The 16,423-nt window shown below is 39.1% G+C and overlaps 1 protein-coding gene across 1 annotated transcript in view; it reads right to left on the reverse strand.

The window, feature by feature from the left end:
- Positions 1–10,911: 10,911 nt before the first annotated feature.
- LOC126184952 (zinc finger C4H2 domain-containing protein) overlaps positions 10,912–16,423 on the reverse strand; it is a 151,814-nt gene continuing 146,302 nt past the window's right edge. Inside the window, exon 5 of the mRNA XM_049927628.1 lies at positions 10,912–11,351. Coding sequence (XP_049783585.1) covers positions 11,222–11,351 — 130 coding nt within the window. The 3' untranslated portion in view covers positions 10,912–11,221. The remainder of the gene's footprint in view (positions 11,352–16,423) is intronic.

A 16,423-nucleotide genomic window follows, 5' to 3' on the forward strand; every position in this document is an offset into this window, starting at 1 on the left:
AACACCAGAAAAGCATCACATTACGATAAATAATGACACATATCAGCTCTGACAGAAAAATCAACTATCAGAAATTAAGAAGATTCCTTGGAGCTAATAACTTTTATAGAAGACATTTGCCCCAAGCTGTGGCGATACAAGTCCCACTTATGGATGCACTATCAGGAAACAATAAGCACAGCAAGAAAACTCTTACATGGACAAAAGAGATGCAAACACCATTCAACAATATCAGACTGTCGGCAACAAACTGTTAATTCGTCTCCCACTACTGAGAACGCTTCTTTATCTATTCCAGCTGATGCTAGTGAAACAGAATTTGCGGTGGTCCTGCAACAATTAGTAAATGGACAACAGCAGCCATTACAATTTTTTTTCACAAAAAAATAGCCCCTGCACAATGCAAATATTGTGCATTTGACCGGGAGCTCCTGGCAATTTACAGAGTGTGTGGCACTACACAGCGACATGGAGGGCAGCCATTCACAATTTATACGGACCACCGCCCACTCGCTGATGCCATAAGAAATCTGAGTAACAACGCTCTCCTCAACACTATCACCATGTCAGTCAATTCTCCACTGATGTTCAACACATCAAGGGTGCTAAAAACTTAGTGTTGGACTTCTTGTATTGAGACCTTGTCTCCAAATATAAACTGTTATGACCTTACTTTGAGTCACTGACATGACCTGCAACTCCACTTGCTACTGCAGGATCAGTTGACTGGTTTGATTCTGAATGTTATTCTCTTTCAGGATCTGAGAAAGAGATATGGCGTGCCTTGTCACAAGGAAGAGCTCACCAACTGGTTCCAATTTCATTGTGACATCACAGCTTTCAGTCTTCACTGTTTGTCAAACCTTGAAATTCAAGCCACGTGGTCAGGGGCGTCTTGTCACGGATCGCGCAGCTCCCCCTGTCGGACATTCAAGTCCTCCCATGTGTGCACGTGCATTTGCGTGTGTGTTTTTTGTCCTTAGCATAAGTTAGTTTAAGTTACATTAATTAGTGTGTAAGCCTAAGGACTGATGACCTCAGCAGTTTGGCACCACAGAACCTTACCACAAATTTCCAATTTTGAAATTCAACTGCAAATTGTGAACATAGGCTTTCAAAGACTGACATGACACAATAAAAGGTGCCACGTAAATACAGTGCTTGGAGAATACAATGTTCCAACAGCAAGACTACAGCACATTCACCTGGACCTAGTCAGCTCATTCTCATAGTCCACAGGATATAAATACATCCTCTGCACAACAGATTGCATTATGCGGTGGGTAAAGGCAGTGACCATAACAGATACTAATGCAGAAACCCCAACTAAAGTCTTCATACAACTTTGGATCTCTCACTTCAGGTGGTCAGTGGCAGTAACTATGTACCAGGACTGCCAGTTTGAGTCAACCCTGTTCCCAGAAATATCCAAACTGTGGAATGCTACTGCACCACAGCCTACTATCTCAGAGCAATTGGCTGGTACAGTGGTGGAACTGAACCTCAACGGCAGTTTTAATGTGACACAGGGGCGAATGGGCAGAAGCGTTACCTTGGCTACTGCTAGAGGTTCGTTCAGCCATAAAGGAAGACTAGTGGGTTATTGGCAGTGATTTTATATGGAGAACGTTTGAACCCACCGATAGACTTCCTTGAGCCTAAAAAGAACGCCATTAAGTTGCTAACTCTAGTCATCCATGTGAAACAGTACACCTCACACAGAACATGGCCTCCTCAACACCACAGTACTCCCAAGATATTCATTCATAAGGCCCTCACAACTGCAAGTTTGTAATGCTGCATGAGGACCAGGTACAGACGGCTCTCAAATCACCTGCAAAGGCCAAAGGGGATGTGGCAACATCTTTGATGTCCTCCTTCATGACAAACCTAAAACTGTTTCAATACAGTTACTTAAACCTGTCGGGCTCCTACATGAGACCGCTGATGCGCAGGACCCACACAGCACTCTCGCATCTGCCCGTGCACAGCAGCACTGAAACACACATCATCATTCAGCAACACCACCACCTGCTTCTCCTACTCCACCACTGGCTGTGCCATCCCCTCCATAGGACAACCCCCACTATCCCATCATGAGCACACCCACCAACTACGACATCGTCTCGACCACTACTCTCTTGACTAGTGCAGATACCTACACCTCCAACATGGTGTTCTGCATTTTATGGTGGTGGTGGTGGTGGTGTTTATGGTGGTGGTGGTGGTGGTGGTGGTGGTGGTGGTGGTGGTGGTGGTTGGGGGGGGGGGTGAGGTGCCTGTCTTCCCATAGGAGAGTATAGTTCTTAAATTAGTAACACTCTTGTCCTTTGTTGAAGTGTATTATATTTTATCTTTGTCTTCTGTTCTGTTGTCTGGTGGCTTCCATGTTTATTATACAATGTTGATTTGTGTGTAATTAGTGTATAAAAGTGATTAATAAAACAAGTGAATCAATGAACTGAGTACCACTCCAGAATCCAGAGTGCTTCCTGAGTGGAGTCCCTGTAAGTTATTGCCCTAAATAAGTCATTAGAAAATGTCATTGAGCTTTTAAGAAATTCTGTATGGTTGACAAAACTAGCATATCTGGCACACATTTTTACAGACTGCAATGAAATTAACTCGTAATTGGAAAGAAAGAGTTACAATTTTTAATACAAGAGAAAAAACTGCATCTTTTAAGAGAAAATTGAAGTTTTGTATTTCTTCAGTTTAAGGGAAAAATTTTATTGCTTTCCAGTTTTACATGAATGTTTGACTGAAAACAATTTCAAAATAGATAACATTTCTATACTATTTATAGAGCACTTACATGACTTGGAAAAATCTCTTGTGCAAAATTTTCTGAAGATTAGTGAAGATAATTCCTGAGTCTAAAATCCATTTTTTTAAACAGCCAAGCCAGCAGGCTTATGTGCAAAAGACTACGAAAAATTACTTTACTGATTTAAAGCCAAAGCACCAAGATCAGCCTTTATGTAATTTCTGGGCAGAAGAATATTTGATTTTATACAACAAGTTAGTGTAATTTTACTTCCATTCACTACTACATATTTATATGAAGCAGGATTTTATTACGCTGCATTGTAACTGATATCATGACGACTTGTAGTTTAAGGACCCAAAATCACCAAAAACTTGCTCCACTTTGTTATTATATATTAAGGAGAAATATATCACTAAATACACCTGAAACAAACAATTTTTTTTAGTTTTTAAAAGTTATTTACCATTTCTTTGTTATTAGTTATGATTAAATTTGAAGTAGACTCTGAATAGACCAACATTTTCTTATTTTTAAAAATTTTCTGAAACTTCAAAAGGAACATGTTCCATCAAAGTACCAAGCATCTCAAAGTGCTTCCTTAATGGAAAAGTTTGGGAATACCTGGTCTACAACTTAATTGTCACAATCCATTCACTTATGTGAATTCCTGTGTTCTAATCATATCTGTATAGGGTTTTGATACTTGTTTTGGAGATATTACTGAATGCAATAAGGCTGGTGGCATACCAAGAACACTTGTTAGAGTAGCTGCAGAAGAACACACAGTTTGTTCACTAGCAATACGATGAAAAATTATTCTTGCATTAAAAGTGTGGCGTAAAAAGTATAACCATTACTTCAAGACACAGAACCACACAAGAGTGGAAAAAAATATTTACTGTCTCTGTGTCTCTCTCTCTTTTTCTTTTCAAAATGCAATATGATTAACCTTGTCTTGCAATGAGCTCAATGAATCTTGTGATGTATTGTGGTGTAAAAGTGCGTACAGCAGGTAGTCCTATGCTATTTCAATGTCCCTTTAAAAACAAATTTTACACTGGTGAAAAATAATTTCCATTAAGCGGTCAGTCAAAAACAATTCAGAATAAACAGATCGATAAAGAAGCAACATGACACAGTACGATGCAATGGAGTTAACACTATATGAAAGACGACAATTTAATTTTAAATGGAAATTTGTGTCATTAACATTCTGCAATAATGTTTTTCATATATTAATTTTACAAACCTAAACTGCTGAATAACTTAAATTCAGTCTTATTATCCTTCTCTTTTCGGTCATACAGGGTATAAATGGATTAAGTTGCCAAAATTATACAGGCGGTACATCTCAGAGAGATTGACAAACAGGTTTAATGAAATATCATTGTACCATGTTCTTTATTTTCTGTATTCCTAAACGATAGACATTTGTAAGACTGATAGATGCATTTCTGTTTACATTGTCAACTGACAGCAAACGACCTTGCTCGAGTATTACTGACATTGATGCAGTAGCCAGAGAAGAAACCAGAGCAATGTAAACATTGGCTATGTACGACGACATGGCAGTCAGATGCTACCAAAACAAACATTGTAAATAGTCATTGGGTTGTCACAAACACATAATTCATTTTACATAAACAATGAATTTAGTACAACCAGACTTTTCTCTTCTACAACATTACCATAACAAATGTTGCGGTATTAAAGAAAAGCTAACATCATATAAAATGTATTCCCCTTAGTACAAAATCAACCAATTACTGCTTAATTCATTGTACATTAATTACAATCACCTGTTTCCTCTTTTTACAACAATACCATAAAAAAATTAAACTCAGATTATTTTGCTTTAATTCAACAGAACCCCACATTACTTAATTTTCTCTTACATGAATACTACAATAAGTGTTCAAAATGTCCACTATTCGATTCGACACATGCTTAATTAGTTCTGTCGTACTTTTTCACACACATTCACATTTGCCTTTATGGTACTGGCAGCATTGAAACTCCCCTGTATAAGTTTGTCCCCATTATTTACTTGCTGAGCATATGTAAGTTACTTCATATGGCCCCAAAAGTAATAATCCAGTTGATATAAATCAGAACTGCATGCTGGCCGACGATGGGACCAAACTGTCCAATCCATCATTCTGGAAATTATCTATTCAAAAATCTTCATACTCTGTGACCAATGTCGGCAACCACATGTCATGATGTACGGCTAACGGAATATGTTCTAATACAATTGGTAGCAAATTTTTCTCTAGAAAGGTTCAGTAATTGTTATCACAGGTGAAACACAAGGCCCCATAACATAATAATAGGTCATACCCATCCATACATTTATGGAAAAGTGACGCTGAAAATGAGTTGCTACTACTTGATGCTGATTGTGTACACTCCACAAGTGCATGTTACAGAAATTAGTTATTCCATTGGGAGTTAACCACGCTTCGTCTGTGACGAGTATTTTGTTTCCAAAATCATGCTGCATACTTGGTAACAAAAACCACTCTGAGAACTCTCATCACAGAGGGGAACCTTGCTCTTCAAACACTTATATATGTCGAATGCTGTAAGACCAGAAATGCTCCTCTTTCAGAGTGTGATGAATGAATGTGTGCAATACAACCATTTTGCGGGTGATGCCTCTAGTACCCTGAGTAGGAGCTTCATGGATGCAGTCTAGAATTTGTTCCTCAGCTTCCAACATACATTCTTCACGTTGTGGGACTCTGCATTCTGTGTGGGGTAGTAAAGAGTCAGTATCTCTCAATCCATGCAAATTAAATATGTACTCCTAAGATGTATTCTGTCATGATTATTTAATAATAAAATGAAATCATATCAGAAAAGACAATACATTTTGCATACAGAACTAAATTAAAAAGATAAAGATAATTACTGTACTTCCTCATGAATGAATTGCAAAATAATGCAGTAAAAGTAGAGAATTATGATGATACAAACCTTTGGTGAACAGCAACAAATGTCGTTCATGTAGGAAGTCTTTGTTGTGGGACACATTCTCGATAAACTCATACAGCTGCCCTCGCAACATCTTTTGCCTTTCCATAAATTAAATGGGTATCACATAATTCAGTGATAGTAAATCTCCCTTCCATCCTAATGTTTAACAGAGTTGCAATAACATCTGCACAGGTAACAATAATCATCTTACAAGGACTCGGCCACGCGGGCCCTTGGTGCCCATGTGCTTGCGACTCAGCTCGTGACGTCAATAAGTGCAGTGGTAAATAACACAAACCGATTGCTTGTGTAAGTGCAGCTATTCTGGGGGAGGTGGTGGAACAGGCAGTCTGTAGTGGTTTGATCCTGTGTAATGAATTCTCTCAGTCTACTGTGCATAATGTTTACATAAGTCATGTCTAATCCGGGTGCACTGTCCAGTGTCTACTTGTCCAAAGACATTGTCCCGAGATGAACTGTTTACTAGACATTTTAAATCTATTATTTGTGTCCTACTAACAGGGTATTTTAGGCAGGTTTTACCATAACAATGGGCCTTCACAGCCGATGAACCACGCATGTGCCAATGTTAACATCACATTCCCAACTACAACTGAAATGGGCACATGACCATCCGCACTGGACGTTGGCACAGTGGCAGAGTTTTGCAAGGAACACAGTGGCATGTTCCAATTGGCTTGCTGGCTTCCCATACTCATTAGATCTGAACCCGATCAAACACATCTGGGATGTGATTGATCTTGGTGCCACAGCTCATTGCCCCCCTTCCTGGAATTCACAGAAATTAGGTTACTTGTGTGGTGCCCACTCTTGCCAGTTACCTACCAAGGCAATGATGTGTCACCACTGTTACCAGTGCCAAAGGTGGATATACCAGCTATTAGGTAGGTGGTCATAATGTTCACGCTGATCCGTATATGTCTTAACTGTCTGCATCATGTTAAACTACTCCGATGGCCATCAACATCACCAGATCTGTCCCCGATAGAACATATGCTGGACCAGCTCGAACATCAACTGCACCCCAGTGCCAGTATATCAAGGGCCAGTTACAACAGTTGCTGAAGAGGTTGCCTCAGGATAGGATACAACAGCGTTAGGGCACACTTTCTTAATGTGCCATTACTTGCTTCCAGGCCATAGGGAGAGTGACACCATACTGAGAAGTGGGCTCATATTGCCAAATTCTTTGTAAATTTGACTAGATTTTATCATAACTGAACTAACATAACATGCCATACCCTCTCAATTTGTTTTTCATTCTTCCCTTCCGTGTGCCAGTGCATTTTAAGAAAGGCTTAATTGTAATCGACGGTGAAATTGTCCGTGAGCTACGTAAAGCTGGGTATGAAGCACATCCATTGCAGGGGTTAAAGATGTGCTCAGTTTTGGGGTCACCAAGGGTGGATGCAATTTGAAATAGTTGACATGAAGTGTTGGGAACGTTGCCAACTTATCAGTAATTAAGGGCCAACTATTACAGGTAGTGTATTGGGGGCTCATAACATACTACTTCGTGTAGGTTATCAATTTGATCGGTACATATGTGGCCTGAGTCGCCATCCCACAATGACAGTACTGGCTCTTGAGCAAAAAATGTTGGATGGCAGCTGCTGCTGCTGCTACATACACTCTGCTATCTCGCCATTCTTAATGTGGGCATTACTTTAATGGATGGTATATAAACTGATCCGATTTGATTACTGCACATTGCTTACTAGTGTGAGCAGCTGTACTGGCAGTACATTCTCCGATACCCATCCCCAGCTTCTTTCCTCCACTTGCATGAAAAGTAGTTCTCTTTACAAAATTTGCTTTTAAACTGTGCGAGAATAAACGAGTCACGTACAAATGAGGAGTTCAATAATAAAAAGCAATGGATTTTTATGAAAATAAGGCTTAAGAATTGAAGAAGCCAGTGGTTTATTTAGCCGATATGCACAAGTAAATGCTGGAAAAGTGGTAGTGTCCAAGGAGTATTGTCAGGCACAAGAGCTGGGCAACATTTAATTTTTACACAATGTAGGCATTGATCTACAGACATGCAGTACTGATGGGAGAGCATCTAGCATAAGGATACCTTAAACGACGGCAAATTTTGTTAGCAATTATTTTTGTTATATGGTATTCTTTATCAATATTATGTTTAATGTATAGCAACCTGAAAAATCACATCTCCTTGAATGGATAAAATTAAAATCTCATCTCCTGTTTTTGCAGAATGAGGCTACTGAGGATGTAATAGGTGCCACCTTCAGTAAGAAACTAGATTTTTAATTGTTTAGTACCCTCCCCAATCCAGTGTTTTAGCAGTACAAGAGTCCCACATTTCTTATCTTTGCAAGGTCTTAGTGGAGGCAGTTTGCTTGTTCTGATCTGTCCATGAACTGTCTCACATTTACTGACATTGTGTGGATCACTAAGTACTGTTTTATTGCTGATATAGATAAGTGTAGGATAGAAAGAAAAATCCAAACCTCTTAAATACTATCAACAGGTTTGCCAAATTTAACATCTGTGTCTGATGGTCACCAAATCACTATCAACAGTGTCACACGTCTTCAACTCCAGGAGACAATGCAGAGTAAATTGACAGGACACAAGGTGCACAGAAAGGATATGTAATGCCACCAACTCTCTTCCAATTGCTTTCCAAAATTCTGCCAATGAAAATTTGTCTCAACACTAGGATTAGAAAGGGAGCTTTGTGTGTGTGTGTGTGTGTGTGTGTGTGTGTGTGTGTGTGTGTGTGTGTGTGTGAGAGAGAGAGAGAGAGAGAGAGACTGACTTCGGTATTTCCCCTTCTAAGACTGGTAATATTCATTTCAATATTCAAATTCGCATTGGTTAACATGTTGACTGCAATGAGGCCACTGCAGCAGAATCACCTGCTGTGGCTGGCAGCAGCCACATGGTAGTCAACATGTTAACATTACCCTAGAAATGGAAACCCTCATATACAAGTACTTCTAAAAGAGCAAAACAAGGAACTCTCAAGTTTATGGGCCATCACTCAAGGTACTATGCCGCCTTCAAGGATTCATGTTTTTTTTTTTTTTTTTTTTTTTTTTTTTTTTTTTTTTTTTTTTTTTCAGTTAAACACTTTGTATAGACATGGAATTTATAGGGGGTAATTCTGAAGTCTTCCGGTGCGTGTTCACTTCAGCATGGGTAATTTTGATGCAATATCTGGGCAAAGTCATTCGTTTTAGTCTGTGGCAAACCACCCAAGTTGTTACTCTCATGTTATTTCATAATTTTTCACTAGTTACAAAACTGGCCATTGCTAACATTAAAATTAAACACTCCAGTCTGCACAGGTTAATAGCGTCCTTTTGAAATCAGACTTTACGTATGTGTATAAGCTTGAAAGAATGGATTTGCAGTTGTCAAAACCATCTCAGGAACAAATGTTTTCAAATTTGAAATATTAAATTAATTAATTAAATTAACTCTCGTATCATACATAGAAACATATGCCATAATGCCCCTAGATATTCAAACTGCTGAAGAACGATTTTGGATGGGATCCTCATACACACCAATTCTAATTCTTGCCCATGCTATCAGTCCACTGGTACTTTGGCTTTTTCACACATACACGAGGTAGTTTCTTCATGTATTCTTCCTCCAGATGTGTGTGTTACCATGTTCAACATAAAACAAAGAAAACACCTCACCACTTCACTCTGTCTGGTCTCCTTCACAATGTTTCTTACATTCACTACCCTACTGTTAACAGGACACAAACTACAGATCTGGATTCAGGTAAGCCTCCAGAAGACAGTTACAAACTGCAATGGTTAATAACCTGTGTTTCATTGCTTTCTGCAGGACTCTGCAGTTTAGTTTTAGTCTGCTGTTTATTCCAGCCAACTGTGAGGCATGATTGTAATCCCACATTGATTTTCTTGTGGACATCCAATTTGGGTTGGGTTGTTTGGGGAAGGAGACCAGACAGCGCAGTCATCGGTCTCATTGGATTAGGGAAGGATGGTGAAGGAAGTCGGCCGTGCCCTTTCAGAGGAACCATCCCGGCATTTGCCTGGAGTGATTTAGGGAAATCACGGAAAACCTAAATCAGGATTGCTGGACGCGGGATTGAACCGTCGTCCTCCCGAATGAGAGTCCAGTGTATAACCACTGCGCCACCTCGCTCGGTGACATCCAATTTCAAACAGATTATAAAGATAGCTCTGTCAAGAAATCTTTGGTAGATGAGGATAAATCATTGGAATAAAACTGTGTGAGCATCAAATTTTGACTCTAGGTAAGCAGAAGGGAACCAATACAAACACAAAATCTCACTGCTGGATGGGGATTGGCACTCTACTTCTCCTTAATGGAAGTGCAAGGTTTTGACCACTGCAACATCTCCCTCAGTGAACATACTTGTTTGCTGTGTGTGAAAGTTTTTGTACGACTTTTCAATAGCACTTTCTGCACTGCTTGCATGACCAAGCAGGGGTCCTAGGTGGCCCAGATGCATTTATAAGAATTGTGCATGTTTTATACTGCATTGTGCTTTGTCTAAGTTTCACTCTATCCTTATAACACTACGGAGGAATATTGATGCAATATTTATGTAATGAGTACATAAGAGGAACTAATAAAGATACTAATTTTGGACTAGTGTCACTGCACAATAAAATGGCGAGTTCAGAAATAGTGGCTAATGATCTCTCCACCCTTAAAATAAATGTTTCTGCTGGACACACTCTTCAATTCAAATTTTAATCACACTGATTCATCTAGATCAAACAACATTTATATATAAAGCAGTCTCAAAAATTAAAAGAAAAAAACACTTCTTCACGAAAGAAGGCAAAATCTTGAGTAAAATATTCATCACTGTTCTTCCCTTCTTTCTGAAAAATTTGCTGTTTTAATGTCCACAATATATTTTGTCCTTCAAACATATTCACTCTGAAAGTAATTTTAAGTATTCTTAGCTTGAAGATTAAAGTCTTACCAGTAAAACACTGACTACTACACTCAATCTTTCCTACTCTTTCCAATAATGTGTTAAAATATGGCAAGTATACAAACCACGTTGCACCTCCATAGTATGAAACACACACTTTTCCAACATACATTATCATAAAATCATTAATAAAATCCTCCTCCCACTTTTACCACAGTACATTACACACAAGAAAAGTATATTATTTCAAATGTGTTCAGGTGAGAGAACTTTTATAAGGTGATAACTTACATTTCAAAGTAATTCTAACACTAAGTACAAAACATACTGATACTTATTCCACACAGTTATTTGTCATCAGATCTTTCTTCACAGAAATTCCTGAACCTCTGTAACACATACAGAACTTTAATTACTGGACACACTATTTGCTCTAATGAGCAGCAAAGTGAATTCAAAGTGTGCCCACTACTTATATACTGGCATACACTTTAACAACACTGAAGGTAAAAATTCATAAAAATTATTCAGTCTTTCTTCTTTGGTTTCTTTGGATTGCGACTTCGTGATTTAGCTTTGCACAGTGGACAGATGGGTGCATTTCGATGAATCTGCTGGTGGCAGGATAGGCACGACTTCATAGGAGGAGGCTGTTGCCTGAAATACAGTTTTGATTATGGCTACGATAATGACAATGATAATAATGATAACAATAATAATAATAATAAAACTGCCTTATAGTAAGCACGACATCTATGCAATGTTATTTTATATTAAATCATCAGCTGTTAACACATCACTTCTATGTTTATCACTGCATTCAAGTATTCCTTTGAACATGAGTATATCAATGCAAAAGAAGTTTCTCAATTACTATGCAGTTAAATTCTATAAAGTATGGAAGTTGAATTTACCAACTGTATTTGTGAATGCGAACAATAAGACACACCTAAAACACAAGTAAGTACTGGTAACCTACTGTAGTGAAGTTCTGTAGCATATTGGTAACTGATGACACCCAAAAAATGTTATTCTCACACTAAGTCTTGATGTATAGCCATTTCACACTTTGACCAACAAGTAGTAGTTCTGCAGCATACTATTTTATGTTAACATTACTGTGACATCTCTTTGACTTTTTCCAACTAATAAAACTTTCTGATCTGGCTGACAGGTACTGTCTTCTTACATGTTTATTAACTTCAAAATGTCTTAGTATAATATGGCATTCAGAGCACAGCAACTCAGATGCAAAATATTAACATCTAAACACAAATGACAAACAGAAAGATGCAAGGAATTAGACTCTGGAAATGGTGGAAATCAATGTAGAACAAAATCCTCCAAGTATTTGGCACTGAAGATCTAACAGCAAACAAGAAAATGTCTAAAAATGTGGCACAAATGGTAGAAAGAACTTCAGATCAAGAGGCATATACACTATCAACATACGAATGTAAAATTAACATAATGTGTTTACTGCAATTCACTCTCATAGCACTCATGGAACAGTTAATGTGCAATACGGTAAAATATCAGTCTCGTCACTGTCATTTAAAATAGCTCATCACCCATAAATTGACTACTGTACTGGAACAAATAAAACACTTTGTTATAATGGATCACAGCAAAAATGAGTACACTCCTCACCAAGAGATAAGTGCCCAATATCCAGATACCATGGGCTTATTATTTATCCACAGGCAACTTTGCTAGATCCTGAACACAGTGTTTTGCTGTAGCTATAATTTTTAGAATTTCGTTTGCATAAAGCTTTCAACAATGTAGAATAGAAAGATGCAATCTGCACATTTGACATTGTAAGCTGGGGCTGTGAAAGTAAAATGTATTTAGTCTTTGATCTCATTTTTATTATACAATGACACACAAATCACTTTCAATTTAAATGGAAAATGAAGCCGAGTGCTATGTTTTGGAGTATCAGAATTGGCTACAGAAGCCACTTTCAAATGTGCATATATTTATGTGAATGGCTTTTCAAAAAAACAGTGCTTTTGCAAACAGTTTCCCAGTAATATTTCATTGAGACAGTCATTTCTTTGCTACCATTGCACAACTAACAAGAAATGTAGAGTGTGTGATGAACTGATCTCTCATGACAGCTCACTCTTGCACCAAAATTAATTTTATTGGCATTTGCCTTACACGATTTAGAGAAACCACATAAAACCTTAATATGAATGGCTGAACGGGTTTGGAACACCATTGTATCAAATGTGAATCCAGTGGCTTAACCACTACAGCACCTTACTCAAACGGGAAACTGTATCACAGGATCTTATGACAGCAGAATGTTCATGTCTGGGAAGTTTGGTGGCGAGCGGAAGTGCTTAGACTCAGAAGAGTGTTCCTGGAGCCATTCTGCAGCATTTCTGGACGTGTGGGGTGTCGCATTTTCCTGCTGGAATTGCCAAGTACGTCTGAATACACAATGGACAGGAAAGGATGCAGGTGATCAGACGGGGTGCTAAGTACGTGTCACCAGTGAGAGTCGTACCTGGATGTATCAGGGGTCCCATGTCACTCCAACTGCACATGCCCCACACCATTAAAGAGCCTCCACCAGCTTGAACAGTCCCCTGCAGACATGTAGGGCCCATGGATACATGACATTGTATCCATACCCATACACGTCCACACCCATCTGCTTGATACAATTTTAAACAAGACTTGTCTGCAGAATGAGATTTTCACTCTGCAGCGGAGTGTGTGCTGATATGAAACATCCTGGCAAATTAAAACTGTGTGCCGGACCGAGACTTGAACTCGGGACCTTTGCCTTTCGTGGACAAGTGCTCACCATCTGAACAACCCAAGCACGACTCACGCCCCGTCCCCACAGCTTTCTTTCTGCCAGTACCTCGTCTCCTACCTTCCAAACTTTACAGAAGCTCTCCCGCGAACCTGGCAGAACTAGCACTCCTTAAAGAAAGGATATTGCAGGGACATGGCTTAGCCACAGCCTGGGGGATGTTTCCAGAATGAGATTTTCACTCTCCAGAGGAGTGTGCACTGATATGAAACCTCCTGGCAGATTAAAACTGTCAAGACTTGTCTGACCAGGCAACATGTTCCCAGTTATCAACAGTCCAATGTTGGCGTTGACGGGTCCAGGCGAGGCATAAGGCTTTGTGTCGTGCCGTCATCAAGGGCACACAAAGTGGGCCTTTGGCTCTGATAGCCCATATCGATAATGTTCTGTTGAATGGCTCACGCACTGACACTTGCTGATAGCCCACCGCTGAAATCTGCAGCAGTTTGAGGGAAGGGAAGCACTTCTGTCACGTTGAATGATTCACTTCTGTTGTCGTCGGTCGCGTTCTTGCAGGATCTTTTTCCGGCTGCAGCGATGTCCGAGATTTGATGTTTTACCGGATTCCTGATACACACAGTACACTTGTGAAATTGTCATACAGGAAAATCCCAACTTCATTGCTACCTTGGAGATGCTGCGTCCCATCGCTCGTGCGCCAACTATAACACCGTGATCAAACATACTTAAATCATGATAACCTGCCATTGTAGCAGCAGTAATTGATCTAACAACTGCGCCAGATGCTTTTTGTCTTATATAGGCATTGCCGACTGCAGTGCTGTATTCTGCCTGCTTACATATATCTGTATTTGACTATGACTGCCTATACCAATTTCTTAGGCACTTCAGTGTATTTAAAAATTTATGAATATAAAAATAAGCAGATGATGTTTTGGAAGTTACAAGTCAAGACTTCAATTAATTAAAACTAATATAGAAATTAATAAGTAATAGGAGAATGTTCCTGGAAATCTGTTTCCAATTTATTTAATTTTGTCTTTTCAATATATTAGTGAAACCGTACATCAGTACAAAGCAAAATGAAATTTAAAATGAATTAGTACAGAAGCAGCCTAAATCTGGATGTATATCAAGGCTTCCAAAATGTACCATGTCGCATAATTGTTCATTATTCACACATAATTGTTCATAATTTACTGAGTGAGCCATCACTGTCAGAGCTTACATCCTCATCTTCACATTTGAAGTCCATGTACCACTTCTTATATGTAGAAGGGATAAACATTTCTGCAACTTTAATTAACACATTCGCTGCAGCTGACGATTGTAAGCGTTTACACGATCAACACGGCAGTTTGGCTGACACTTATAAGTGTTTCTGCGATCAACAAGCCAGTGTGGGTAATGCTTATAAGCGGCGCGTTCACTAGCTGAGTACTCAGTTTAGTTTGTTCGGCTGTGCACTCATGTTAGTACAAGCAACCAACGAAATATCACGTAACGTTTTCCTGTCTGCAGTTGTGTGTTTTCGCATTTAGTCGTCTGTGTTGTGCATCATTTGCAATGGTGGCGAATCAACCGACACCGGGGCCTTCTAACCCAAAAGAGAGTAGGAAGAGTGAACAACATTCTGACCATGAGTTACTGAGTGTGTTGGAAGAAAGTGATGTTGAGTTCAGAGGGGATGAACCATAGGAGGGTGGCTGGGATTTGGAGACTGCAGAAACATACCATAGTGATGACAGTGTGGAAGCAAAACTGTCGAATATGTTTTACGACAGTTTGGAACTGGATGATACAGATGACGATGATGATGAAATTGCTGATGATAAAGAACCCACACTTGCAGAAGTAAGCAAACCGAGTGCGACTTGGCATGAAGAACTACATGGGATGCAGTATCATCTGTTTACGAAAGCAGAATGTTTGCAGATAAATCCTGCTGGCAATATGCCAATAGGTTTCTTCAGGCAACTGGTTACAGATGACATACTGCAGCTCGTAGTTGATGAAACGAATGGTAATGCATGCAATATATTTGCGAGCAAAAATATGAAAGAGGGCTCTAGGTTTAGTAATTGGAAACCTGTAAGTATAGGAGAAAGACTAGTCTTCTTGGGTATTTAATTACATATGGGTAACGTCAAATAAGTCCGATTACAAGACTACTGGAAGAAAGACAGGCTGTTCGAAAACAGAGGAACAGCGATGAGCATGGGCAGAGACATATATTTGCTCATTTTATGCTCACTGCATTTTGCGAAAAATTCAGAGTCAGGAGACCTGAAACCAGATGATCTACTATACAAGGTACACCTTATATAGAATTATTTCAACAACAGAATGTGTCAGGTTTATTATCCAATTAGGGACCTATCTTTAGATAAATCAATGATTCTTTGGAGGGGACGATTGTCATTTAGACAATATATAAAGAACAAAAGGAATAAATATGGCATCAAATTGTACATGCTAAATAATCCAGATGGTTTTGTAAATAAATGCGCTGTGTACACAGGGGTGTGTGGTGATATGGGGGGGGGGGGGGGGTAAGGGCATGCTGAAAATATAGTATTACATTTATTGGAAGAGAAGCTGCATGTTGGCCATCACGTTCACATGGACAATTTTTACAACCAGCTTTGCTTTAGCTGAAACCCTGTTGAAAGCAAAAACACACTGCACGGGGACACTAAGGGTAAATAGGAGAAATACCCCTAAAGACGTGGTATGTGCAAAACTGGGGAAAGGAGACACTATTGCACAATATTTGGACAGTGTAATGATTGCAAATGGAAGGATAGACGAGAGGTCTCCTATATTTCCACAGAATATCCTAATACAATGGGACATGTGCCAAATGCATGCCAGCAAATAGTCTCGAAACCACTGCCAATCATCAAATAATAGTTGTATGTCTGGGACCGATAGG

The sequence above is a fragment of the Schistocerca cancellata genome, chromosome 4 (assembly GCF_023864275.1).
Source record: "Schistocerca cancellata isolate TAMUIC-IGC-003103 chromosome 4, iqSchCanc2.1, whole genome shotgun sequence".
Taxonomy (NCBI): Eukaryota; Metazoa; Arthropoda; class Insecta; order Orthoptera; family Acrididae; genus Schistocerca; species Schistocerca cancellata.